This window comes from Gallus gallus, chromosome 1 (assembly GCF_016699485.2).
Source record: "Gallus gallus isolate bGalGal1 chromosome 1, bGalGal1.mat.broiler.GRCg7b, whole genome shotgun sequence".
Taxonomy (NCBI): domain Eukaryota; kingdom Metazoa; phylum Chordata; class Aves; order Galliformes; family Phasianidae; genus Gallus; species Gallus gallus.
In genome coordinates this window covers 85253039-85280446 of record NC_052532.1, presented here as the reverse complement: position 1 = coordinate 85280446, position 27408 = coordinate 85253039, and the positions used below count along the sequence as shown (strand labels likewise).

The 27408-nt window shown below is 35.5% G+C and overlaps 1 protein-coding gene across 50 annotated transcripts in view; it reads left to right on the top strand.

Annotated features, from left to right (window-relative positions):
* ABI3BP (ABI family member 3 binding protein) overlaps positions 1–27408 on the top strand; it is a 131993-nt gene that overhangs the window by 93977 nt on the left and 10608 nt on the right. For 40 of the 50 annotated variants that reach the window (XM_015297057.4, XM_040704932.2, XM_046898388.1 and 37 more), the window contains 13 exons: positions 484–558; positions 1216–1290; positions 1736–1810; positions 3725–3799; positions 4269–4343; positions 5380–5445; positions 5798–5872; positions 10349–10444; positions 11005–11115; positions 13496–13579; positions 14236–14304; positions 15200–15412; positions 19775–19886. In XM_015297057.4, coding sequence (XP_015152543.2) covers positions 484–558; positions 1216–1290; positions 1736–1810; positions 3725–3799; positions 4269–4343; positions 5380–5445; positions 5798–5872; positions 10349–10444; positions 11005–11115; positions 13496–13579; positions 14236–14304; positions 15200–15412; positions 19775–19886 — 1201 coding nt within the window. The remainder of the gene's footprint in view (positions 1–483; positions 559–1215; positions 1291–1735; positions 1811–3724; positions 3800–4268; positions 4344–5379; positions 5446–5797; positions 5873–10348; positions 10445–11004; positions 11116–13495; positions 13580–14235; positions 14305–15199; positions 15413–19774; positions 19887–27408) is intronic. The other 10 variants (XM_046898421.1, XM_046898394.1, XM_046898374.1 and 7 more) reach the window with 4 other exon arrangements.

The following is a 27408-nucleotide window of genomic DNA, read 5'->3' as shown; positions in this document are numbered from 1 at the left end:
TGCCTCCATCTCCACTTCCCCTCCTTGGGAAGCTGTAGAGAGTAATCAGGTGAAAACAAGGAAGTCAATTTTCAAATCAAGTTTGACACAAAGGGCCAATGGAAAATAGGTACTATCCTCAGGTACTCCTGTACATTGCACATGGAAGAAGTAGGCTACTATTGCGTGTTTTTGTCATATTACTTTACTGTATGATGATATGACCGTATTCTTCACTGATAGATCCAAAGTTACAAATACATATTTAATTATTGGGAAGTCTGCTTGTGTGAGTGGCTGTTTCATTTCTTTTCCTTTATTTGCAGAAATTCCAACTGATTTTCAGCTTTACACTTACGCTTTCTTGTTTTCTATGATGTTCCTTATGCACAATGAGAACAGTGGGTTTTTTTGTTTTGTTTCATGGTGGGGTTTTTTGTTTGCTTGTTTTAAGAATATTTGATTTATTGTTTGGGGTGCTTTTTTTTTTTTTTTAAATTTCAGCTGCAACTGAAAAACAATTCATTCATACCAAACCAAAAACATCTGAAAAGCCAAGAGTGCCACACACCAGACCTGGTAATGGAGTCATTCTTGTAATATTTTGTTGTTGTTGTTTGTATTTAGTCATTCTTTCCCCCTAGCCTGAGTTTTTGTGCTTTTTTAACAGAAATATTCATACCTGTTTTTGTGTTTAATCAGATGGATTGCCTTTAAGTCAGTCAATTCAAAATGTCAAAACTACAAGTCAAGTCCAAGCTACACTGAAAATAATATTTGAATCTATAGCATTGGAGACATTTTTCCTGCTTTCTATTACACTCAGCAAGTGATGACTGAAATGTAGTAATTTGAGTGCTGCCAAATTTCAGTGGCTTGAATACACTGAGTTTTCTCTTACAATTATAATTAGTGAGGCTCTTTGTGAACACATTTTTCCCCCATAAAATTCTATATTACTCCTTTGAAATGTGCTTATACATTCAGCAACTGACGTGTTATACTAAAACAAATGCTCACAAAATAGTTAAGGTAGCTTGTGTCTCTTCCTGTTTTTATTATAAAATCAATGTACAGGGGAACTTAATAGAAAGGTACTGAGAATAGTTGACTTTTAAGATATTCTGTTACTCTTTAGTTTGGGATGTTTTTCAAGTTTTACAGACAGTGAAAATGCTAATTTATTTCCATTACAGTTTAAGATTTTAAGCATCTCCACGTTTTCTCCCTTAACAGCAGTACATCAAACAACCCCACAACCAATTATCACAAAAACTTCTACCACCACTGAGCAGTCAAGGGCAACAATGGGTAAATAAATTTCCTTAAACTTAAGATGCAGATATTTAGAATTTTTTGAATCAAGAAATTTCTAGAGAATGTGCTCTGGTTTGTTATTTTATGTAACATCATGCCACTGGCCTTCATTCTACTTACACATACATGTTTCTTGATACAGATGAGTCTCAATTCTACTCTAGTCGGAAGCCTTTATCAATTGCTCAATTAAATTCCATGGTCTATTTTATTTATTTTTTTAAAGCAAGAATTTTAGCCATTGACTCAACACATCCTACAGCTCAAATTAGAATTTTTCTGGGTTTTGGATAGCCGTCTTGTTTCAGGTTCCAGGAACCCATGGAATTGTTATTGTCTTTTTTTCAGGCATTTGAGGCATGTACTTTTGGTTGGTGAAATATGGTATTGAATTGTGACTCCTGAAGAATACAATGATAATATTTTTCCTTTCTTTCAGCTCCAAAAGAAACAATGCTCATTCCCTCCAAACCTAAAACATCTGTTGAGACAGAAGTACCACAGACTAAACCTGGTAATTAGATGTTTTTAACTTTGAAAGTGTTAACTGCTGTGCTATCTTAGTTATAATTTTTGCTGCAGTTCCTTACCACAATGATATGATGTGCACAATATTTAGAGAAAAATTACTGTAATTGTTCAGCTCATAGTACATCAATGGATTACATCAAAAATAATGTCCCAGAATTGCATAATACGCTTGGGACACACAAGCAAAGATGTATTTTCTAAAGGTTTATTTTTTTAATTGGTGTATAGAAGCTATTTAAAATATGAGGGACTTGATTAATTTGAATGAGAGTATTACTGCCGTAGCTGGCTTCACTAAGTTTTTGGGGGAGTTTATTGTGGAAAATTAATCTGCTTTATTTTTGCAAGTACTTTTGAAACTCAGCCTACAGAATCTTAGTTGAAGATAGTTAGATGATAAGATATAAGTACTGTCTTCTGATCAGTGCAGTAATTACAATAAATTTAGAGATCCAAAGTTATAATGAAACATGTATGGTATATCATCATCACCCTTTGTGTGAACTATTTCCATAAAAATAACTTGGTAGAACAGTTATAACAAAGAAAGAAAATAAGGGAAGCATGATCATAAATCTTAATTTTTCTTAATGCATAATTCTCAACCATCTCCAACTGGTAATACTTTTTTTTAAGGTAAGTGAGTTGATGAACAGTTTTATCATTCCCCCTTTTTTTCCTCGGAGTTCTGTAGCTAGAAACAATTTAAACAGGTAGCCTGTTCATTAAAGAACAATACATATATTTTGTTGTGAAAATCAAATCGAACAGTCCAGCAAAATGATTTATTTTCTAAAGGATTATTTGGAAAGACTCTCTGTAAGTAACTAAGCTAGATTCTAAGTCTCAATTGAATTTGAGCCATTTCCAATCATATAATATTTAACAACTACCACATTTCGGTACCACTGCATAGTTTGGTTTAATAAAAGAAATTTAGAAAACACAGCTTAAGGGGTTATATTTTTTCCATCTAAAACTTAGATCACTTAACTGGTTTTTACGCAAAATAAACTCTACTGTTATCATGAAAGTTGTTAAAAACAAATGGCATTATTTGGTCATCATTCTTTATACTAATAAGTAGGTTATTTTCCAGCTTCCGTATTCTAATGTTATTTCTGAAAGAAGCAAAACCTCATATAAGGTGTTTCTGCCTTCAAGTCTCTCCTTTTCATCCAGTAAGGTAGATATTGCTGACAAAATTTTGTCATTTCTGAGTCAGAATCATAGAATCATATCATAGAATCATAGAATGGCCTGGGTTGAAAAGGACCATAATGATCATCTAGTTTCAACCCCTCCCTCCCACCCAGGGAGGTGGTTGAGTCACTGTCCCCGCATGTGTTTAAGAGCCATTTGGATGTGGTGCTCAGAGATATGGTTTAGCAGAGGGTTGATAGAGTTAGGGTACTGTGGTTAGGCTGCAGTGGGACTTGATGATCTTTGAGGTCCTTTCCAACCTGAGTAATTCTATGATTCTATGACTCTATGTGCAGGGTCACCAACCACCAGACCAGGCTGTCCAGAGCCACATCCAGCCTGGCCTTGAATGCCTCCAGGGATGGGGCTTCCACAACCTCTCTGGGCAACCTGTTCTGGTGCGTCACCACCTTTTCACCAGAAAAAAATGTCTTAAGTATGTTAGGAAAACACAAGTTAGTGTCCACTATTAGGATGTCCGTTCTGAAGCTGTGAAGGCCCAACGGAATACTTGCAGTGTCTGGCTGTCAGTGTGAAAATACCTCCAGGCTAATCCGAGCACATGCCTGTTTCCTGTCATTAAAAATTGTCTTAGCAGATGTGTAGATAGATTTTCATGAAACACATAGATACTTAAATAAATCCAACATCATTGATTTCATTTCTCACAGAACAATGTTTTATTTCTTCATAGCTCCAAAGACAACACACCTGGGATCGATTAACCTTATAACAGTTCATGTTGTTGATGGGTCCAAAATGACTTTGGGTAATGAGAATATATTCTGTCAAATTATTTTTTTTATAACTTTCCTTTCTCTGCTTTTCTGTATGACTAAACTTACACTTTAATCGACAGAAATATCTCAAATATATCTTTGCCTTGTTCGTTAGTCTTACCTCGAGTGCATGTCCAAAATATTGATGTTTTTAATTTTCCAGGAACTTTACTGACATTTAGTTGATATTCCTTATAAAAATTAATGCTTCTCAAACATGAGGAGTCATATAAAGAGACATTAGCTGCTCATCTTTTCTACTGTCTTTTGACTTATTAATCGTGTATATCTTCCCAGACTTTAAGTCTTTGTGTGAAACCCTGATTATCAGCCAGGTTTCTACCACTGACTTTTTTGTTTATGGTCTGCACTCAGTTTAAATTTCTCTTCTACTTGTGGTGATTTGATGTTTGAAAGAAATAATTTGCATTTGATAAGCAATAAAATCTCCTATTTCAGTTCCCAACGAAACGTATCAGATTTCACCCAAACCCAAAACTGCTCTCACAACTGAAATTCCATGGTTGTATACAGGTAATTGTTATGATTTTCTGTGTTGCATTGAGTGTCTGTAGCTCTTAAGTAAAATCAATATGATTTAAGATCTAGTGGCTTGTTCTTAATACCCTTAAAAGCTCTTAAGTACTATCAGTGTTGTGTGTCTGATCCTCCATTCTTTTGGAAACACAAACATAACTGATTTCCACATTTTTCTTTTCCAAAATACTAGATCTAAATTTTTGAAAGATTTCCCAACCCTAATTGTCAAAAATGAGTAATAGGTTCTTTACATAAGAAACGTTTTCTCAGACACTTAAAGGAAGCTAGAGTAAATGATGTTGATAGAGTCGTTTTTAGACTCAAATATCAAATAGCTAGCTGTATTTATGTAGAAGACAATTACCTCAGAATTACTCAGGTCCATTATTTGGCAGGAAATGACAATGACAACTGCTTATATTTTTAGCTTTTAGTGAAAGTCTCATACATACTGTAATAACTGAAATGTCAAAACTATCAGACAAGTGAAAGGTGGCAGTAGGAAAAAGTTGAAGGCTTGTGATTTTAACCTCGATGATGACGCTGTTTCTACAGCTCTGTATAGTGTCTGCATTGAATGCTTTCATTTGTCTTCACAGGAATATTTTAATATTTCTTGTTTTGATCTGAATATTTGATTTGGGGAGATGCAGTTTGGTGTTTTATTTTGAGGTTTTTTGTTTGTTTGTTTTTTACAGAACCTAATTAATGTCTTAAGGCCATGGATACCTTGCAGAGCTAACTCTGTATCCATATACAGTTGGGTAACTGGCTGTAAATATTTTATATCTTTTCCTAAACCTAAACATGAATGTAACTGGTCAGACTGCATGATGGAGTAATCTGACCACTAAAGAAACTAGCATTTTTAGTGTGCATTTTGGATCGGAACTCATAGAATTCTCATTTGTCCATTTTTCTATATCACATTGGTGCATGGACTTCTTTTTTTTTTTTTGGTGGCAAATTACACTGCATTACTGATGTTGCTTTTACACATAGTATTTAAACTGAACCTTATTTCTTTTAGCAGGACACAAAACACGTCTCACTTCTTTAAGACCAAGGCCATCTGATAAATCACCAGCCAGACCTGGTAATAATTATTTATTCATTTTTTTTTATGGGAAGGAGAAAAAAAAGTGATTATTTAATGAATGATATTCACCTGTTCTTAGAGGAATTTTACATAGTGCTGGGAAAAATGCATGTTTTTCTTTCAATTAATCAGTTTGCAGGTAAAGCCTTTCCAGTGTAGGAAAAGAAATTGTACATACTGTCACAGCAACTACTACTTATTCTTCTCTAATATGGAATTGTTGCCATCACACGTCTCTTTGATTTTCTTCTTATGAAACATTTTTCTATTTTCTTCTTTTTCTTACTGTTTTTTGGTTTTTGATTTTTTTTGTTTGTCTGTGTTTTTTTTTTTTTAAACTTATTATCAGCTCTGAGTAAAACTACAGTAGCACCAGCTAGAACAAAAGCACCTGGATTGCCAAAGTGGATTGTGCCAACAACAGGTAGAGCTATTTGTTGGTTTTTTTTAACATATTAGGAATGTTACTTAATGAAATAATCTTGAACCCTGCAAAAGATTTCATTACATTTGATTTGAAGTTAATTCTATAGAGTACAGTATAATATAATTGCTGATGTTAATAATTCTATACTGTGCTTGAGTGCCATTGTGAGATTATATTGTAAATGACAACAGTAGACTTACAGATAGATTATTATATGCCTACTTTGTATTGATGTTTTCCAGATGATAGGTCCAGAATAATTATTGGAAAATGTTGTGTTAAACAGTTACCAGATTATTTAAGTCAGAAGAGCAGTTAAGAAAACCTTAAAGCCAGTCATCTTGCTTGTTTTGCAAATGATGTGAATGTGTAGGACCTACTCATTACTCAGGATTTTGAATACTTCCAACACCAAGGAAGCTCTGAATTGATGAGTGTTAGAAGAGACTGAGAACTGTCTCTTTACACGTCATTACACACTCATACAGTTAACATCCATCATTAATCACAGTCTTATTAAAAATACTGTTTTAGTAAGGGGAGAAAATATTTTCAAATTTTAATTTTACTTGATTTTTCCATTCAATCAAAATAATGTTGTCAGTTTTAATTCATACTAAAGATGGTACTTAAGTTGTTTTTTTTTTTTAAATTTTGCCAAGCATTAATTTATTATGTCATTATAAATATTGCTTTTTACCTTGGACATTTATTAATTAAATACAGATTTTGGTGATTCCTCATCAATTACAAATCGTTAAAGTAATAAATAATATAAATTAAAAGAAAAATACATAAATATTAAACATATTCCATGCAAACTTTTGGCTGTTCATCCACTATCACCTGTACTGCTGTCCTATAATATTACTTTGTGCTAGCTAAGTTAGGATAACATACTATCTACTTTACCCATACCTTTTTTGCCTTTGTAATTTTTCTCTGCACTTGAATTTCTTTGGGAACTTATTACTTGTTGTTGAACTTAGAATGAGATGGGCTAGCCATTCTTGTAGATTATTTTGAGAAGCCACCCATATTCTTACTCAGAAGAGATGATCTTCTATTTAAATGAAGAGATGGTCTTGTATTTAAATTGAATTTAAGATAGTTTGAACACGATATACTCTTTTCTATTAAATGTAGAGTAGATGTCTTCATTGGAGGTATGTGTTCTTTGACCTTCTGTATTCCTTCTGGGAAATAAAATGAGCCCATCTGATTCCAGGACATCAGAGACATTTACAGTGCTAAATGATAGATGGTAGTAACATGGATCAAAACGTTTTGCTATTCGTGTTGGACAGTCTGCTTATAAGCGAACTTTCAAACATCTGATTACCAAAACAGGCAGAATGCATGCAGGTTTCCAGTAATAGGTGTCTTTGAAATCATGTTATGAAATCATGTACCAATACAGAGTTATGTTAGACAGTATGTGAAAAATTTTTATTCTTCCATATAACAGTGCCCCTGGTAGTGACACTTTCAGATTAAAAAGAAAAAATAATTAAAAAAAAAAAAAAAGCATTCTAGGTAAACCAGAAGTGTTAATGTAATAACATATTTAAACTATTCTAAGTGTAGTTTATTGTGCTTACTGCTATTTTAGGTCATTACTAGGGTATTGCTTTAAGCAATTTTTGTCTTAAACGCTACAGCTGGAATACCCACTAGTCCTTATTTCCATGTCTTTACAGTAGGGCCACTTGCCATCAAGAACTACATTCACTGTGGTAGCTGATGTCAGAAATCCTCACAAGACTGTATTACCTTGTTGTGTATGCTATGTGTATTCACAAGGAAGCTGATACCTTCTTTTCAAGTTCTGGAAAATGATACTTTCGCGATAGTTTCCATTGCTCAGCTATCTAAGTCTTTTCCTCTGAATGAAGACATCATGAGGAGGTCTTTTAGCTAGATTTTGCATCCTATCAAGTGAGCCCTTTAACTTAAACAGGATGTCCAAAGTGCTAAGGAAGAGTGGACATTTATTCTCAACTTTTTATTTGTACATCTAGTGCTGCTGGCATAGCAACTCACTGATACCTTCTTATGACACTGCATCTTCTTGAAAGTTCAGAGAAATCACCAATGAAATTTTCACGATCATGATATGACAAAAGAGGGCTGCAACATTTAGCAAATTATTTTCATTCTGTACTATATTCTACCCTTGATGGTCAATAAGTAAAATCCCCAAACTTTCTGTAGTGCAAGTACATCACAGTACTGTGGCAAATGCAATATCTGAGCCTGTAAAAGGTTGTCTATGCTCACAAAAAGCATTTTGTACAACAGAGGGTTCAGGAAATCAATTAGAAAGAAATCTTCTACAACCTTCCCAAGAAATATGCAATTATGTGTTACAAATGATCTCTTAAGTCCACTGAAAAGAATTAAAAAAGAGCATTCTACTAACTTTGAACCCTAAATCTTACCAACTGAGCAAAGATAAAAGTTTTGGTTTTTTTCAGTAGATGATGTCTTAGAGAAATTATAATATAGTTTAATATGTTTTGATTATTTTTTGAGAGTAAAGAAGTTTATTTCTTCCACTATGAAAATGGTATGTTATTTTCTGCAGTTAGCTGATTAGAATCCTTTAACCTCTGGTATAAGCTGATCAGAATCGTTAACCAGCCTTTAAGAAACAGTATGTTTTCAATCTTACATTTAGACATTATATCATTGTTTTCTTTTTCTGAATAAGAGTGCATTTGCTACTCTGTTGTTTGAAAAGCAGTTTAGACATTTTACTTCCAGACTAAGCAGGCATCGCTATTGAATGTGCTCCAGTTCTTCCTGAGCATACACATTAGCATCCATGCAAAGATGTTTCACTCCATGCAAAGTGTGCTTGGCAGCTGCAGGTCCCAGATGATAAGCTGAGGAATTTGTTCTATCCAGCAAAAGTGCATGGGACTGCGGTTGGTTTCCTGGCAGGCTTTTAATTCTCCTGGCTAGCTGTATAGGTAGCTGTAATGCCAGCTGGTTAACATGACTGTGGGAAAGGAGCAGGGGTTGCACCTTCCTGACTAGCATTCCTTTTTATTTTTCTGCCATGTTTTAAGCCATTTTAAACCAATTCTCTACAATTTAATTTTAAAGACATGGATTGTTGTATTGGTTTTCGTGCATACAATGTGTCTTACTGAAGCGTTATCTGGTTTAATCTTAAGCATTAAAAAACTTACAGACAAAATTCAGCAAGCAAAGTTTCAGCAGCATTTTGCCTCCCTTCTGAGAGACAGTTGGTTTTCATTAGAGCAGACACCAACTTTATGCTCTACTTGGTTTTTATTTTTGAAACTGGAAGTGAAGTTATATCAAAATCACACGATACATTTAGGATTTTCAGTCACAGGGACCAGGAGAACCACATCCTGATACAATTTACTTCAAGTCTAATTATTTTAACCTGTGTAAATCATTTCATGTTTCCATATTGCTACTTTACTCTATGAGGAATACTGAGACTCAGTAATATTTTTAGAGTGCACACTTTCCGTCCAGTTCAGTTTTTACTGTGGATTTCGAAGATATACTTAGCATGAATAGTGAAACAATAAAATATATTTTAAAAAATAGGTTCTTCATAGCTTTAAATACTAGTGTAGTCCAGTAACAAGCTGAATACTGGATTTTAAAACTAGAAAATCTTTGTTGAAATGTTTAGATCATATGGAATAGGCTATGCAATTTGATCATTAATCTCTCATTTTCCTTTTAAATTTCAAGGTTTTCTCTCATGTCATGAGAAAGGGTTAATTTTTCACAAATGTGATGATCAAAACGTGTCTTCTCAGTCTACCATATTAAGAGATTTTTATAAAGTAAATACACTCATAGGGAAGGTTATCCTATGAATGTCAGCATGTGAAACAGTTGTTCTGTACTATGAGTAGTTGTGTTGATCTTTTTAATGTCATTTACTTTATTTTTTTAAGTGTTAATATTACTTTTAAGTAGGACATTCTTCTGTATACAAACTGAATTTTATAGACACTTTGCCTCCAGTACTCCAAATACAGATTCTGTTTTTTTTTCTGAATTCCTCTAGTTATTCAATATAGATGACAATCAAGGACATTATTTTTGAGGAAAAGAAGAATTTCATCATTTACAGTAATCAACAGACATTTTATTCTGTGTGCTGAAAATCTGAAATATTCCTTGTACTCATCTTTCCACATATAATTTTGGTTTACATCATCAGTTTTCCCTTAATCTTATTCTCTATTTCTAAATATACCTTCATCAATGAATACTTAAAATTAGTGTAGACTCTCTAGATCAAGACTACTTTCTACTTACTTGAATAGGAATATAAAATAGATATAACAAAGTTATCACTAAAAATATCAGTTTTGCACTTCGTTTTGGGTAGAGTTTGAACATATACAGTGTAGAATTGTTGCATAAGTCAATGCTGCTCTGTAGAAAATTAATTCATTCCCTTTCCCTTCACAGATGACATATATACACCTGAGGATATTGCCAGACATATTGGCATGGGTGTAAAAAAACCTTTTGAATATATTGACACTTGGGAGAAGCCATTCTCTGGTAAGATTAATTAAAAAAAAAAAACAATATGGAGATTTCTAATAGCTATGAAAAATCGAGACATTATCTTTCTTACACAAAAACACATCGACTAAAGAAGAGAAAGCAATTCTTCATCACCAACATTCATGCGTATTCTTGTTGCTTCAGGATGGTTGAAAGAGATAAAAATAAGAATATTTTGTGGTCTCTTCTTACTCTGTGGCATATGTTGGTGACTAAAAATTACCATCACCACTGTTTGTTGTACCCATATGGTCAAACAGCCACAATGCTTTAAGCACTGATTTTTTTCATTCCTATATGCTCTAGATAGCAAGGGAGAATACATAACCAAATTACATTCCCACTGATAAGAAGGTTTGGCTGGATATTAGGATTGTTAGGAAAATTAGAATGCAAGGGTTGTTGTTATTTTCTTGCTTCATCTCTTTGCTTTTGATACTAAATCAAATGTGAAACAGTATTTCAGATGTCAGAATGTGACTTCTATTGCATTTTCTGATTTTACTGAGTTGGAGGTTAAATAATTAATGACAATGTCCTATTATATCATTCAGTAACTACATCACCTAGACCTCAGCATCCTCCTATACCTCCAGTCAAGCCTACACCAATGCGAAGAAAGCCTCTGCCTCCAAACACTGTGACGGGTAAACCAGGCATTCCAGGTATCTCAGCCTTTTCAGCACAAACATTTTATGTGTTACTTAAATGACTAGCTGTGTACAGGAGAATTTTATAGTATCAATTCTTTCTTAAATTAAATGTGATAGTTATAGAAACAAGTTTTCTTAAAGAGCCTTGTGTCTTTTGTCTGAATATACAAATTATTCCTATATAGATACAGATATATTTAACTTTTTTATGTAACTCATCCACAGTAAGAGCAAACCAGCATCAAATTAGCATCATACAAGTCATCTTTTGAATAGATCAACCATAAAAGAATTTCATGTCTACTAATAGCATTTGCAGTTATTTAATGTACGTATCAGATGGGAGATATCAGATATTATACTTCAATACATACCCACAGCTGGCAATTTATAAAAAAAAATCTGTCCTGTGTATCTGGCACATGCGTTAACCGCTGCATATAACTTGAAGCTAGTAGGCAGCCAAAACTAACTTATCTGAGAGGTAGAGGAATAGAAGTTATCACATGTACAATGACTTTAGCTTTGTTCATGTGTAACAGTATTCTTGCTTCTCAGTATCATTGTTAGAGCATGCAGAATCTTTTACATTTACTGTTTAATTTTAGTTTTATCCTGAAGCCAATACTCAGTATCGTTCTGTATGTTTTCTCTGTGGATTTGAAATCAGAATCCAAAGGTTAATGTTAATTCATCTCACTCTGCTTAGCATCATGAGTAATACTCCCCACTTCACATTACTCTCTTTACTTCACTGGAAATATGAAGGTCTCGGTTCTGCTAAATCATTTCATTTTATTTGTTTTGTTTTATTTCATCTGGGGGATTTGTGTGTAATTAAGACAAGAAAGTTGTGAATTTTTTTTCTCCATTTTCTTGGAAGCAAAGACCACCTTTCTATTTGGGTCTGTCAAGGAAGAATCTCTTGTCTTCTACGTCCTTTGCTCATCTACAGAAACAAAGCTGATCCATCTCTACTGACATCGTAGTGAGAAAGCTTACCCCAGTGGCAGATCTTCATGCTGGGAGATCTTTCATGGTGGCAGGACCTAAATAAATCTTTAATATTTTGTGCAGCAATTTAAAAGTAAAAATCTCAAGATTGAAACAAGCTGTGTATCTGCACAACAGCAGAGCCAAGAAATGTTGTGTCTGCACTTCCTGTTGATTTGTGGTGTTTCCTTAGTAATAGCTAAAACAGAACATAAGATCTTGTCAGTCTTAAAATGTAGCACAAAAAAAAAAAAAAAAGAATTTGCCTTGATGCATTTTCATTTGCTTGTAATGGGATCTATTCTTATTTCCTCCATTAAATCTCTAATTCATCTAACAGCATTTTGGAATTCCACCTTTTTTCCATACACTAGAGGACAGGTTAAGGAGTAGTCAGCTGTTGTCATGTCTTCCTAGACATTCAAGACCGAATAAATTGGTTGGATGACCTGGACCTTCCTTGTGAGGCCAGTAGTAGATTTTCCTTTTTCTTTTTTTCATAGTGTTTATTCAGCTTAGTTTTAAACATCGTATAAGTTTCTTTCAGTTCCCTAGAGACCTTCTTCCACATCATTAACAGGAAAATGTTGTTTCAATGTTCCTCTTGGATTTTCCCTGTCATAATTTTGTTCTGTTTCTCCTTCTTATTAACGCTGTGCTTAATTCCTTACTTGTATCTTTCTTACTCATCCACTAGATAAATGTTATGAGAAAGTCTATATGCAGACATTAAAAGCCTCTTAAATGTTAAAAGAAAAAAAAAAAGTTCCAAAGCATTTGTGGAACTGGTCTGAAGTGAGAAGTGAGAATCTGAAATTTCCACTTTCCACCTTTATGCTACCTTCCATTTTTTGAACTTAATTCATTAACATTCTGCCTTCAGTCACCCCATTGTGTGTCATACTGTCAGTGAAGGTGAATACATTATGTAGTTCGTGGATTTTTGGAGGTGAGATTTTATAGTTGTGATTGTCTGAGAGGTTTCTGGATATCAGTTACTGACTTAGCTCTTTTGTCTTGTAAAGAAATGTGCTCTTTCATTCGAGAAACAGAATGTAATGTTTGTTATTTTACAACTTTTACCAGTCCATGCTTTATAGCCAGATCATGTTCTAGCTAACTGAAGTTCTCAAAGACAGTCTCCAAATAGCAAAGAATTTTATTACTAGATTTCAAGGATAAGTTATATTGGCAATATGGACAACTCAGAATTTTCTTAAATCCAACTGGAAGGTATAGAGTAAGTTCTGAGGGGAATAGTTTTAATGAAAGTATATACCCACATGTTTTATGAAGTAGTCATCAGAAATTGGAATTCTGTTAAGAGAATGAAATAGCTTTTTGATTTTCTAAATAGTAAATGCCTTTTTGCCATAAGCTTCTCCTTGTGTCACTATAGCTAAACCAGCTGGACCAACAATGCCTGTGAAGACAGGAGTGTCGTATAAGACACCAACAGCTTTTGCAACTCCAGAGTATTATGGTGAGTATAACACGGACAGTTCTGGACACTTTTTTTTTTTTCTAAAATGCACATAAAGATTTCTTTTTCTTTTTTTTTCCTTGTTTCCTTTCCTTGGATTACACTGATCCACTACATATTTAATATAAGAAGTACTCTATCTGGGATGATTCTGAATTCTGTTGTGTGACACTGACTTCTGTAGCTTGGCTGAATTCATGTGGGTGTCTTCATCTTCATAACGGAGAGCATGATGACCCTTCTATATTGGTAGAAATCAATACATGCTAAGCAGGATTTCAGTACTATTCAGCGTCTACTTTTAGTCTGTGAAAGGAGTAGATAAGACACTTCTTTTACTGAACATTTCATTTTGTATAGGATGTAAATTAAAATTGTTACTTGGCAGTGGCAAATAGCGCTCAAGGTGATTGTGGTATCCTACTACCTAAAGTCAGTATGTTACTATCCAGATCAGAAAAAAAAAAGAATGCAATAGGATAAACATAATGATCTGTTGTGAATTAATATTTTATAAAATTAGGTAAGAGTAAGCTAGAAGTGGAGGAACACTTCCAGGAATGATTGAAAATGCCAGAGGAACTGTGAGATTCTAGAGTTCTAACATTGAAACTTTATATTTATTACAAACTGAGTCATACTGTGTCTTCTTACAGTTGATGCAACTGTCTTCAGTTCAAGCCCTACGTCAGAAACAGATTCTTCAGGCAAACCAAGGTACCTAGGTAGGATTTTAAAAGCTATGTTATTTCAATTTGGGGAAATATATGGAAACTGTCTTTAATCAAAGTTATCTTGTTTGACTATTTGAGGGCCAGAACTTCATTTGATTCTTTTTCACTTCAGTCAGATGAAAGGGCTCTATGGAGAGTCAGGATCACCAGCATATTCTTGGCTACATTTTACATGTATTCTGATTTCTTCTGTACTACAGCCTCCTACTTGCAGTCTGGCAAATTTGAATTTTAGAGCTAAGGTGTTTGTAATTGTAAATTTCAGTAATTTTCTTTTCCAAATTTTCATGCGGAGTGCTAGACATTTGCCTCAGGTTTGCTCCAAGGTTTGATCCTGTACTGCTGAAAATGTTTGAGATTTTGGCAGTGTCTAGAAGCTGCAAGTTAATGTCTGAATTACTCTCTACTAAACATTACTCTTGCTGGCGGACTAATGGGCATTACGTCTTTGTATTATCATAGCACTCAAAAGTTGCAAATGGAATTGTGGTGTCACTTTGCTGTAGAAAGAGTACAACCAGTTGTACTCTTCACAACAAAATTTAATTATTTCAAATTGTTTAACAATGCGTATTACTCACTAGTGCCTGCAAAGTAACTTTTCATCAGCAGTGACCATGGGAAGAGAGTGAAAACAGTGCAGCTTCCATACCTAAAACAACCAAATAAGAAAATTCTAAAAATAAATAAATCAGAGCAGCTTAGAGGGAGTATTGAATACAGAGTTTTAATTCTTAAATTTTTTGTGATTGATTTTGACTTGTGCATATTTTTGCTATATTCCCTGAACTGGAAGTTGTATACTGGGTGGAATTGCATTGATGTTTGTTAAAACATCAATGTTTGTACTCTGTACTGAATAATAACTCTTTCTTATTGCTTTTAGCACCCCATGTCAAGTATATGAAGAAAGATGATGATGTGCCATGCTCTATCACAAGCTCTCTTGAACACTTCCCTCAAGAAGAGGCTGGCATCAAAGAAGAACCTACTCGTCCTCCACAAAATCCTCCAACCAACCTCACAGTCGTGACTGTCGAGGGCTGTCCAACATTTGTCATATTGGACTGGGAAAAACCAGACAATGATACTGTTACTGGTTGGTTTGATTTTTCATCTATTTTATCAGATTACAGTATTTCTAGCTTATTTTTACTTTGGCAGTGGTTTTATGCAGTTTAAGAAAATACTGTTATGCAAGAGGAGCTTTTGTTTCATGCTACTGTCCAGTATGTATAAGAAAATGCTAATAGATTAGAACAAGATTTTCTCAACTATTTCATTGGAACCTGTGATGATGAAAAAAGATACTTAAGAAATATGACTGTATCTTGCCTTAATTTCTAACATTTCTATTTGCTGTAGATAAGCAAAAAATCTACAACCTTTCTGGTAAGATCAAGTCAAGAAGTTCTAGCAGTGTGACAGTACTTTTTATTATTTAGTTACATACACATACTGGAGGCATCTTTTATGCCTTAAGGTTTTTTTGATTAGTGAATCAGTGAGCCAAACATAAGCCAGAACACTTACATCATTCCAGTAGGTCAGAAGAGCTCTGCCACATGATACCTGCTGTATCCACTGTAAGGCCACCAAGTTCTCTCTGTTTAAAAGCATCTGTTTATTTGTTCTCTTTTGTAAAGGAAGGTTATCGTATTGAGAGTAAACACTTTGTGATGCAGGTATGAATAAGTACCTAGACAGGTAAACATGTAAGGAGACCACTCATAGTTCTTCCTTCATCTTCCGTGTATCAACACAAGCTGACCAGATTAGAGCATGAAATTTATGGTTCCTCTGTACTGTCAGAAAATGACTTCCATTTTTACCTCTGAGATAAAAGAAGATTTTGATTTGCAGTATCACTGGTACGCCACTACTATGGCCAAACAGATTTGGCTGTGTTGCTTTATAAGAGAGTAGAACAGTTAAGAATAGGAACTCTGGAGAACAAGACTTGATCATTAGCCATTCCCTTTAGAATATAAGTGGGATGTTTTCAGATGTTGCTCTATATGCCTGTCATGAGACATTTCAGTGCAGAGGTATAATGATGACTGTCATAATCTCTCTTTCCCAAATTAATCCTTTCTTGTTCATCTAGAAAGGCTTACTAGGTTCAGTCTCCATTCTTTCTTGGTCTTTCCACAGTTTTGGGAAATAATAAATGCAAATTGAATGGGGCACACAAAACAAAAATTAGCCTGCATCTGCTCTTCTGAGAAACAGGAAAAGAGTTGCCTCTCCTGCTGAATGAATGAAAAGGGGAAAAAAATGTCTATAGGCTAATATAAAGTATCAACGAGAGATAGGAATGCTTACCTAACTTGCTGTGTTGTGCTTGAAAAGGAAGTGTGAACCTATCTGTAGCCTAAGTATGAGCCTGAGGAGAGGCTCTGTGAACAGTCCCCATTCTAAGCAGCACTGCAGTGCCTCTTTTTGTTTTGCTTTGTTGTTTATGTTGACATTTGGAGGCCTTCTCCACATACCTGACCTTAGTTTGGTTAGATCAGATATTCACTTAGTCTGCATGTTTTCTTGGAAGCAGACCTGCTGTTTTTCTTGAACGTGTCATACCCACTGCAGCACAACCAGTTCAATTACAGAAATATAAAAATATTTACCTTACAGCTGGGAAAAATGTCAACATGCATCATGTAGTGATGAAAGCAAGGCCTGGTTGCCATTTAAATACAGTTTTATTTCCTTTCTTTTTTACATTTGTGAAAGCAGAGCAAGCAATGCACACTGTATTTTATAAGTCTTTAGATGGAAGTGCTTTCTGTAATCAGTGTTTGTAAAAGTTAACTTTCTGTGAGATTCTTCTGGAAGACTATTGCCTGAGACACCTGGCATAACCCTTGCTGTTCTGAGAAAGGAAACTAAAACTTTCTGCAGAACATACGAATAGTATTCATTTTGTTTCACTGAGATGAACTTTAGTTTTCGTTCTAGATAGCTTAACTTCTAGAAGCAACATTCCCATAAATACAAATTAGATTCTTTTTAAGTTCAATTTGTGTAACACATAATGTTTGAATTCTGTGGTTTACAAATACTCCTGCCGAGTTTGTCTCTTTCATTTTAACTTCAAAAAAATAACTCCATTATTGACTCATCCAAGGACATTTTCTGAATTCACAAGAAGGCAATGAATCCCATTTTCTCAAATAGGTGATTATTTCATGTTGGCACAAATATGATATTACTTGTTTAGACAAACAAATCAAATTTTCTGTCATCTCTTTTTATTTTTGTATTTTTATACATGCTTTTTCAATGTTCTGATTTGGGTGTCAGATTTTTTTTTTTTTTTTTTTTTCAGATAGAACTGTGGAAACAGTGGTGTAATTTTTTAAGCCTTTTTTAAGGAAGAATTGCACTGGTTGACCTTTAGCTAATGTATTACATGAGGGTTTTCATTATTTTGGTTATTACTAAAAACAAAATTGTACTTCAGTAATGGAAAGGTCAGACAAATAATACCAAAACAGTGATCAAGCTTACCTTGTTGTTTTCATAAAGGCTGCAAATGTCAGGGACCAAGACACTTTTGCTGGTGCTCTGCTAGTCTGGTTGTGTTGCCCCAGCGATGTAAAGCAGCATATTTTCTAATCCACTGAGGTTCATTGTTAATATATAGTAACAACCAGGTGCTGGATGCACTCCAGTAGTTCTTTGTGTGTGTGCATGCAAGCACATGCCTATGCACACATTGTTTTATGTTTTATTTTCCAACTTGAATGAGTTAAAAGTTCAAATCACATGGTCTTTTGCATCTGAGCTATCCATTTCTGCAGGTCTCTGATTTTGCTTTTAACAGGCAGTGGTCTTTTGCTCTTCATGGGTGTCTTCTAGGGGAGCACTTTTGAGCACAGAAAGTTTAAAATCTTCAATATCAGCAGTAATTATTTTCTTCGTGCTGATATTCTGAGATAACATTGAACCTATTTTAAAGTTTAATTTTGCTCCATACATGCTCCAAATAACTGAGACCATTTTAAGATATGATACAAAGAGACCCTTTTGAAACTATTATGACAAGTGATTTATAATCCACGTGTGCTTGTATATATGTAATTACTGGGACTGAATGACTAGCTTAGAAGCTTGGAATTTTAGAATACCGATTTTTTAGGGATACTTTGCACTCCCACTTAATTGTATCATCATTAAATAACTTACTGCAGGGTTTTCAGTGCCTGCTTTTTGCACAGAAGAGTGCAAAGAAAGCCAGAGTTGCATACTCACAGTCAAAATCAGATCGATTCATTTCTGTGTTTGTGCATATGTTCATTTTCATACACAACTAGGAGAGACAGAGAGTCTGGAAGTCCAGCAGTACTTGTGAGAATTTTATTCCTTTTCAACACTGAATTTCATTGCAGGCAATGTTTTATCTTTCCATGTTGACAACAAATGGATATACTTGTATGGAGAAATTAAGAAGAAAAAAAAAAAGAAAGGAAAAAAAAAAGTCCTACAGCTTGCTAGTATTTACTTAAAAACTTGAAAATTAATAGCGTCATGAGAGGAAAAAACAAATAAACAAACAGGGAACGAAATAGTTTTGTAGGGTTCATAGGTAGTTCCTGTGTTCATTTTCACAGTATAATACATGCTTTATTCCACTGTGCTGTAGATCTAAATTACACTTGTTCTTTGAAAATGTTCTGCTATGTTAGCTAACAATTATTATAGGCAGTTTTTAGGAAGAGAAAAAGTAAGATCCTGAGAAGCTGTGAATTTCTTAACAGAGAGGAAAATTAGCAATATACTCCATGTTTTCATTAGAAGAGGCAGTTGAGTCATGTCAGGGGAGGCATATAAAGAAAGACTGTGTCTTGGGCTTAGCTATGGTTTGTTGAAGGGCTATCTTCTTCCCAAACACCTGGTGTTACTTCCCTACTCAGAGCATGACTTCTCTTGGTGGTACACACCAGTGAGAGAAAAAGAAAGTAATAAGCCTCTATAAGTAATATAAATACAGAAATAAATTGAAACAAAATTATTTAATTCTAAAATGACATATTCTCTAAGTGCACAACCAAAATTAGTTTCCTGTGGAATTCTTAAAAACTTAGCATTGTCAAGGCTTAAGCGTTTAGAAACTGTAATTTCATTTTTTATTCTTCTTTATTCAGACGAAAGGATATTTAAACTTCTTTGTGTTCAGAATTCTGTCAGTAGTGTACCTTTGGGCAGAGGTGAGAGGTTGAATACCCTCTGTCCCTTAACTGAATTATGAGAAAAGGTGTGCGGCTAGACACTCAGCAGTGTGTAATTGGAACTCTTCAGGAGTTTTCCTAGCTGTTTTAGAATAGTGATGCCCACACTTGTACACATGAGACATCCACACAGCCTGTTAGACAGTGGAAGATGAGAAAAGAGAGAACAACAAAGAAGCTCAAGCTAGAGCTGTTATTTAAGTAAATTTCTCTTTACTATAATTTTGCAGAGTATGAAGTTGTGTCAACTGAAAATGGAGCAACTGATGGTGAAAAGGAGAAGTCGATTATCACTACAAATCAAACCCATTCTACTGTGGAAAACCTAAAACCTGACACAAGGTAATTAAATAAAAATATTTTCTGAGTTAATTCAACTAATTTAGACTGTCAACTACCTGCTCGTTCAAATGAAAATGTATTATATGTATAAATGTAAGAACATTTACTTCAAATAATATATATGTAATGCATAAGAGCAAATTGGTTTTACTCCTACTCTGATAGGAAAAGGTATGCTCACATTTTGCCTTCTTTTAACAGATAAGAAAGTTCTGAGGCATATTTAGGAAATTTCCATTAAAATACGTATGGTCTGGAGAGAGGGGGGGAAAAAAGCAGCATCCTGAATTTCTGTTGTTCATTTATTGCATTGTAAAGCTAGTGGTTCTTCCTGTAATATTGTTTGACTATGGTAATCATATTTTACCATCACAAATAGACTCCCCTGTTCCATTACTATCATTAAATTTGTAATACAGCACAAAATTCCATGCAGAACCCATCATGAACCTTAACTTTTTGGTGACGTGAGTTAATCTGGCACACTGGTGTTAGCTCACCTATTTGTGACCAGCAGCTTCTAGAAGGAAGAATAAGGAACTATTGCAGAAAGTGGAGAGGAAAGGAAGTGGAAAAGAAAGGCTAAGCACAACCCAACAGTATATAAATTAATTAAAATATATATATATAAAAAAAACTTTGCCAAGAGACTCCAAAACTCAAAAGATGGGTGAGAATGCTGATAATCACAATTCTCTCTCTTATTTCCTTATATATTACTTTGTTATTTCCTAAAGGCACACTTGTGCTTGTGAAAGGGTGAATTGCCAATATATCGTTCTGTCAGTTATTATGTGTCAGCAATACCACTGATGCTGGAGACCAAGCCTTAATTTCCTCTATTTCATCAACTGAGGAGGCTGGGATGAGACAGCAAAGCAAAAGATCTCTGGAGTAGCAGCTGAAGAAAGACAGTGGGCACTGCTGTTTGTGCTTTTATTTCTATTTTAAGCTCTGCTTTGGAATGATACAGTTGCATTCTTGAAAACCATCTGAAGACAACTGTTTTTCTCAGAAAGGAAGCAAGATGGAGGCAGGCATAAGGAGGACAGGAGCTGTGGGAAGTAGATAAGCTGGTTTTCTTAACTTTAATTAGTAACAATTCTGTTAGTACCTGTGAGAAGACTTGGGGTTTGGGGAGCAAGAGCAGAGCAGAGACCATGGACGCAAACTGTCTTGTGTAGTGCGGATTTTGTTAAAACAAGCTTGATATGAGATCAGCACCAACTGGCAGATGATGTCTTAGGATATAAAGGGGTAACTTCACCCTGATGAGGTGATGGCTATAATCCCCACTCTCCCACTCTCAGAAGGAAAAGGCAGCAAGTATTTCTGGATTCGGGAAGCCATCATCTGAAATTGAAAATGTTTTATATGAATTGCAGTGTTGCATGTCCCTTCGATCCCACAGGATTTCAAGGAGGTGAAGTCCTCAGTGCGGTTCTGTTTGATTAAATTCCAATTGCAAAATGTGTGTTCCCTAATTCTTGAAGACTCAGAAGGACAAGAAGTTATTACTGTTGCTGTTTAAATCCAGGCTTGTTGGCACATTAAGTTCAGGAGAAGTAAGAAAGACGCTGAAGACAACTGGCATCGTGTAGACAGTGTCAGTGTTGCAAAGAAAAACATGTGTCCACAACAAAGGTTTCCTATCTGTCAGGAGCTGATTGCTCACTGGTTATGTAAATGGTCTGGTGGGTAAAGGTGACTGAAAATAGAAGAGAGAGACACAGTGAAACACAGCTGAATAAATTAATTAACAGAGTCCCTGAAATGTCTGCAATTTCATCAAGTAATACATTAAATCCAGGAAGTGGATTTTTCCATAACTAGCCATAAAAGAAAGAGCTGTAGAAGAGGTGGAGCTGGAAAAGAAACTTGGAGGAGAAAAAGAAATCCGTCTTGCAAAGGACCAACATTTACAAAACTACCAGCAAGTATATGGAAAGAGATGCTCAGTAGCAGAAAGTGAATTAGCTAGGAAAGAACCTCTTGGCCCTGAAACACTTTGGAGAAGCTGACGAGCTGAATTTGAGATTCTAGTTTTTCCAACTTTCCTGAAGCCATCGGTGATGCTGTGTGAATCCCATATGCTGCTCCGAAGATTCAGTGCCTCCAGAGCTGAGGAAAGTTCAAGACTGATCCAATCTGGGCAGATCTAAATGGAGAGTTTCCAAAGGGAATAAGAGTGACTGTGAATGTTGTATCTCAGTTTCTGTGAGTAAATTTTAACCAGAAACTTCCTATGGCAGCAGAATTACAGTTCAAGCCTGTAATTCTCCAGATGTTTAGTCTTGAGGAGCTTTACACGGCAAAGATGGTCTGCAGCCCTCCTTGTCCTGTTGAGGTAAAACAGATAGGATATGTCAAAGCTAAAGAATTAATTGCCCACATCCAGGAGGAGCGAAGCAACATGAAGGAATCATGAGTGCAAAGGGGACAGAGCAGGCAGCTGTGAAAAACGGAGTGTCTCTGTGCCTGACAGATCATGCTGTTCCTTCTTTCTGTTACATTCTTCTTTTAAATAGATCATACTGTTACACCTCTGGAAAGCTCTGCAGTAAGCCAGGCACCCCTCTTGAGGAAGACAGCTTTTACAGATGAGGAGATAATGGCCAGACTTGGAGTATTTAAGAAATTTGGATTGTGTTAGGAAGACAGTTGCAATGAGAGACTGTCAGAGTCTCTCTTGAAAAATCGCTTGTGTTGTTGCAGCTGTCAGTAACTATAAACATGGAAGTTAAACAGGGTACAAATTTCTCTGAAAAGGAGGATTATTATAATGGCCATTTACCTGAAAAGTGACTAGATCCAGAAAAAACAGCTTTACCAAAAGAGAAGTGGAGTTCTGATTAGCAGTACAGTTATCAGCTACTCGTTTTTTAGACATTCATACGATCTTCATATGGAAATGAAAATGAATCTTCATAGACATACAGCAACTTAGGAGGGCTACTTTTAAAGAAACAAAGTTGTTTATGTTATAGCAGCTTGTCATATCTCCTGTTTAGCTTGTAACATGGATGCCAACTTTATTCCTTCTTGGTGACTTGATCGCAACACATCTGGACTTGAGAGCAGTAGTCAAAAATCTGTCTGAATGTGAGGACATATACCCTTTAAATAAATTTGAGGCACAGTCATTTACTTCCCACGCAAGTGCTTTTTAAAAAGAAAAAAAAAGACTTCTACAAACTCTTGCACAATTTGATTTCCTTGGAGCATTAAGATTCCTGCACCTTTTGCCAGAAAAAAAAAAGGGGGCATTCTGTCTATTCCATTATCTCTTCGTAAGGCATGCCTGGCAGTGGCATTTATTTAAAGAAGTTTTCCTTTTAGGACAAGTATGTCTTCTTCACCTGGAGATTTGCCAAACACAGTGCTTGAGGTATTTCATTATCACATCTTAGAAAGCTGCTGTTCATCTTAGCAACCTGGAAAGTATTAATTGTGATATACATTACTTGGTTGGTCAGAGTTCTTGAAATTGCTACTCCTCCTGGCACTAAGCCGTTATCTGGCTCCAGATACTCTGGATCTAGATTTCTATTTAGTCTCGTCAAATATTTTGCTTTTATCTTAAATATCTCAAAATATGTTGTACATCTACATTATGCAAGCTAAAGAACTATAGATAATTCTTACACAGAGTTACCATGGAATCATAAAATCATAGAATGGTTTGGGTTGGAAGATACCTTTAAGATCACGTAGTTCCAACCCCCTGCTGTAGGCAGGGACACCTCCCTCTAAACCAGGTTGCTCAAAGCCCCATCCAGGCTGGCCTTGAAGGCCTCCAGGGAGGGGGCATCCACAGCCTCTCTGGGCAACCTGTTCCAGTGTCTCACCACCCTCACAGTAAAGAATTTCTGCCTAATATCTAATCTAAATCTAGATAGTGGTCATCTCCATCCTCTCCATCATTAACATCAGCTTCACTTTTTAATGGATCTTTCCTAACCTAGAATATTAAAAACAGATGTTGGGGTTTTCATTTGGGTTTTGGTTTGTTTGGGGTTTTTTTGCTTCCAGATCTACTTTCCCATTTCCAAAGGAATTTTGCCTTTTTTTTTTTTTTTTTTAATCTCTATCTGCTTAAACTTGATCTGATTTTTCTAAGTCTCCCAATCATGTGATCCAGTATCATTTTTACTTTCCTGTTTCTGCTGGTTCTCCTGCCAAAATATGTTGGTTTTGTATATCTTTGCCCTATCTTGAAATATTTTTCTTTTAAAGTAAGGGTATGTTTTCTCTTTCATTCTGCTGGTTTGTTTAAGGGCAGTTAGGTTCATAGAATATGTCACTTGTGTCCAGGAAACTCTGCAGCACTAATTACTATACAAGCTTTCAAAAAAGAGTCTGAATATTGTTGAAAACAAGTTCTCATGCATGTTTGTATTGGCAGTAATTGGAAGGTAATAAAGGAAAATATGAAGACTGCAGTTCTGCTGTGTTAGTCAGAGATGTGCCAAAATAGCCCTGGGGAAATTCAGATAGTCATTAAAATAGGGGGTGTGCTCCCTCAGTCTACTGGTGGAAGTTTTTATTCCAAAAAAATAACATTAATAAACAAAAAGGCTGTGATGCTTGCATTCCACAAGAAAAAGTTCTGATCTTTTCCTTTATCAAGGAGTTATTATTATTATTATTATTGTTACTTCATCAAAAGTAGTTTGATAATTACAAATATACTTTTCTCCTTTCTAAGTACATTTGGAGGGGTCTTTTTGGACTTTTGGTTTAGATTGTATCCCTAGGTGAAGTAAAGTATGTTTCCAACCATAAGGTTTCTTGAGGAATATAAATAGCAGGAAATGTAAAAGCAGAAAAAAAATAATAAAAATAAATGCAAATAGGAACACACACACACACAAGAAAAGCAAACAAACAAACAAAAAAAGAGAGAGAGAAAGCCAAAACCTTAAAGATAAAATGTGTAGGATATATATAGGGTATACTGTTGGTTTTGTTTGTTTTTTTTTTCATATTTAAAGGTATGAAACAGAAAAGATAATGTCAGAATTTACTCAAAGGCTAAGTAAGTCTTCATACCTCTACTGGATTATAGAATCTTAGAATGTTTTAGTTTAGAAGGGATCCTAAAGATCATTTGGCTCCAGCCCTCCCCCTGCTGTGGACAGATACCTCCCACTTGACCAGGTTGCCCAAAGCCCAATCCAACCAGGCCTTGAACACTTCCAGGGATGACCGCTTCTCTGGGCAACCTGATTCAGTGCCACACCATCCTCATGGTTAAGAATTTCTTCTTAATATTAATCTCAATCTAAATAATGAATTTAAATCATAACCCTTTGTCCTGTCTCTACACTATCTCTCAACAAATTCCTCCCCATGTTCTCCCCCTTTAAATATTGGAAGGCCTCCAATTTGTAAGGTCTCCATTATAATGTTGAAAGACCTCCGTTGTAAGGTCTGCACAGAGCCTTATCTTCTCTAAGCTAAATAATGCCAACTGGAAGCCAGAACCTTTTCAAAAGTTTATAATATTAATCCATACTCACCTGCTCATGTCATTATCATTATCTAGGTGGTATTGTACTTAGCCAAAATGTGCTAACCACATAGAAGATTTTGTTAACTGGAAGGGTCAAAAGATGAGAACTACAGTGAAACCTGCAATGCTGGTAGGATAGGAATATGAAGGTAACAGGAAAAAACAAACAAACAAAAACTTTGAGTTTTTTTGTACTGTTTATTACAAAACTGACATGTTTTTTTTTTTTTACTAAATTCCTGTTGATGCCACACTCGTAAGCACTTCTCTTTTCCCTTGGCTCTTCTAGCCTGGTTAAGAGAGAGACTCCTCAAACAAGCTAAGCATGAATTTGCTTAAGGAAGTGTTTCCTTCTGTTAAACCTAGTTTTGTTTGCTATGTGTGGTGACACAGCAATTCATGCACATTCTCCAGAGACAGAGAAGCTCAATACACTGAGACAGTCCTGCATGATTGCTATTTAACCACAGGCATCTCACAACCTGTTGACCTTATATCCCAGGACTGTAATCGACTCCTCCAATCCTCAGCATTATGATGAAAACCTTTCTTCAGATATTTTCTGTTTTGCAGTCTTCCATCTTCTCCTTTTGCATGATTTGAAAAATGCAGGAACAGTTACATCTGCCAAGGTTCCATGTGGAATAGTGATTTCCTATGGTGGAAAAATGTGCTCTGCACAGTAATTACTGTTGAGTCAAGTCCATTTAATCTGTACAATGACTTTTATTGTCTTATGCAGTTTGGAAGGATTTGGGAGGCCTAGTCCTCTCCCAAGTGTGTAAGACATCAGTCTTAAAGAGGTTAGAGGTGTGAGAGATGCTAGATTGCTGCATATATTGAGTAGCAGAATATTTGGCATCAGGGGTGCACAGATATAAAGATGGAATAAAGACTGCAGTTTCCCATGAATATCAAATTAGCTATGATGTAGGCATGGGATAATCATTATACAGCTTTCCTATTCCCCTTTCTTAACTTTGCCCTACATACTTTCTTGAACCTCTAAGCAATTCTCCCCACACTTCTAGTTTGTGCTGAAAGGCATAAGATTGTAGCAAGAAAGCACCTGTATTTTTACACAGTTTTATATTCATAGAATCTTAGAATAGCTTAGTTTGGAAGGGACATTAAAAACTGTCTAGTTACAATCCCTCTGCCATGGGCAGGGATGTCTCCCACAGTACTGGACAGGTGAGATCCCCATTCAAGCTGGCCTTGAGCACTGCCAGGAATGAGGCATCCACAACTTCTCTGGGAAGTCAGTTCCAGTGCAACACCACCCTCTGAGTTAATAATTTCTTCCTAAGGCCTAATCCGGATCTACCCTCTTTTAGTTCAAAGCCATTACCCCTTTTCCTATTAGTACATCCCTGATAACAAGTCCCTCTCCAACTTTTCAGATCCACCTAATACGCAAGAAGGGAGATTTCATTTGGTTTCCTGTGAAGAGAGCCACTGCATGGCTTTAAAATTACAGTCAGATCTGTAAACTCTATCACACCATAAACTCAATCCCAATTCTGGGATTCTCATTTTGTTCTGTGTTTAGTCTATTAGGGCCATTAGTCTATTAGTCCTGTGCATCTCTCTAGCTGATGAAAAAAATCTTATATATTAAAAGAGATTCACTACACAAGCACCCAAAGCATATGACAAGTATTTGTAACTGAAGTGCACAAGGCAGATTATTGCCTCTAAATCAAGGGGAAGGCATGAGGAGGGTGCTGTTGACTGGTGTAGACATGCTTCTGATCACAATTCTTTAGCACAGAGTTCCTACAGGTAAGCACAGGCTTAAGTGGGTGAGAAACTGAGCTGCTGCTGAGCAGTGAGAAATCCCCTGGTGCTGCCAGCCTGCAGCCCAGAGAGGTAAGATCATAGCCATGTCCAGTCTCCACTCTTGTAACCCTCCTTTCTGCCACATCTGTCTGGTGTCTTCTGTGCACCATTTTTAGGCTTGCAGCTAACTTCGAATAGCTGTTTACCCACAGTATCTCACTGAAT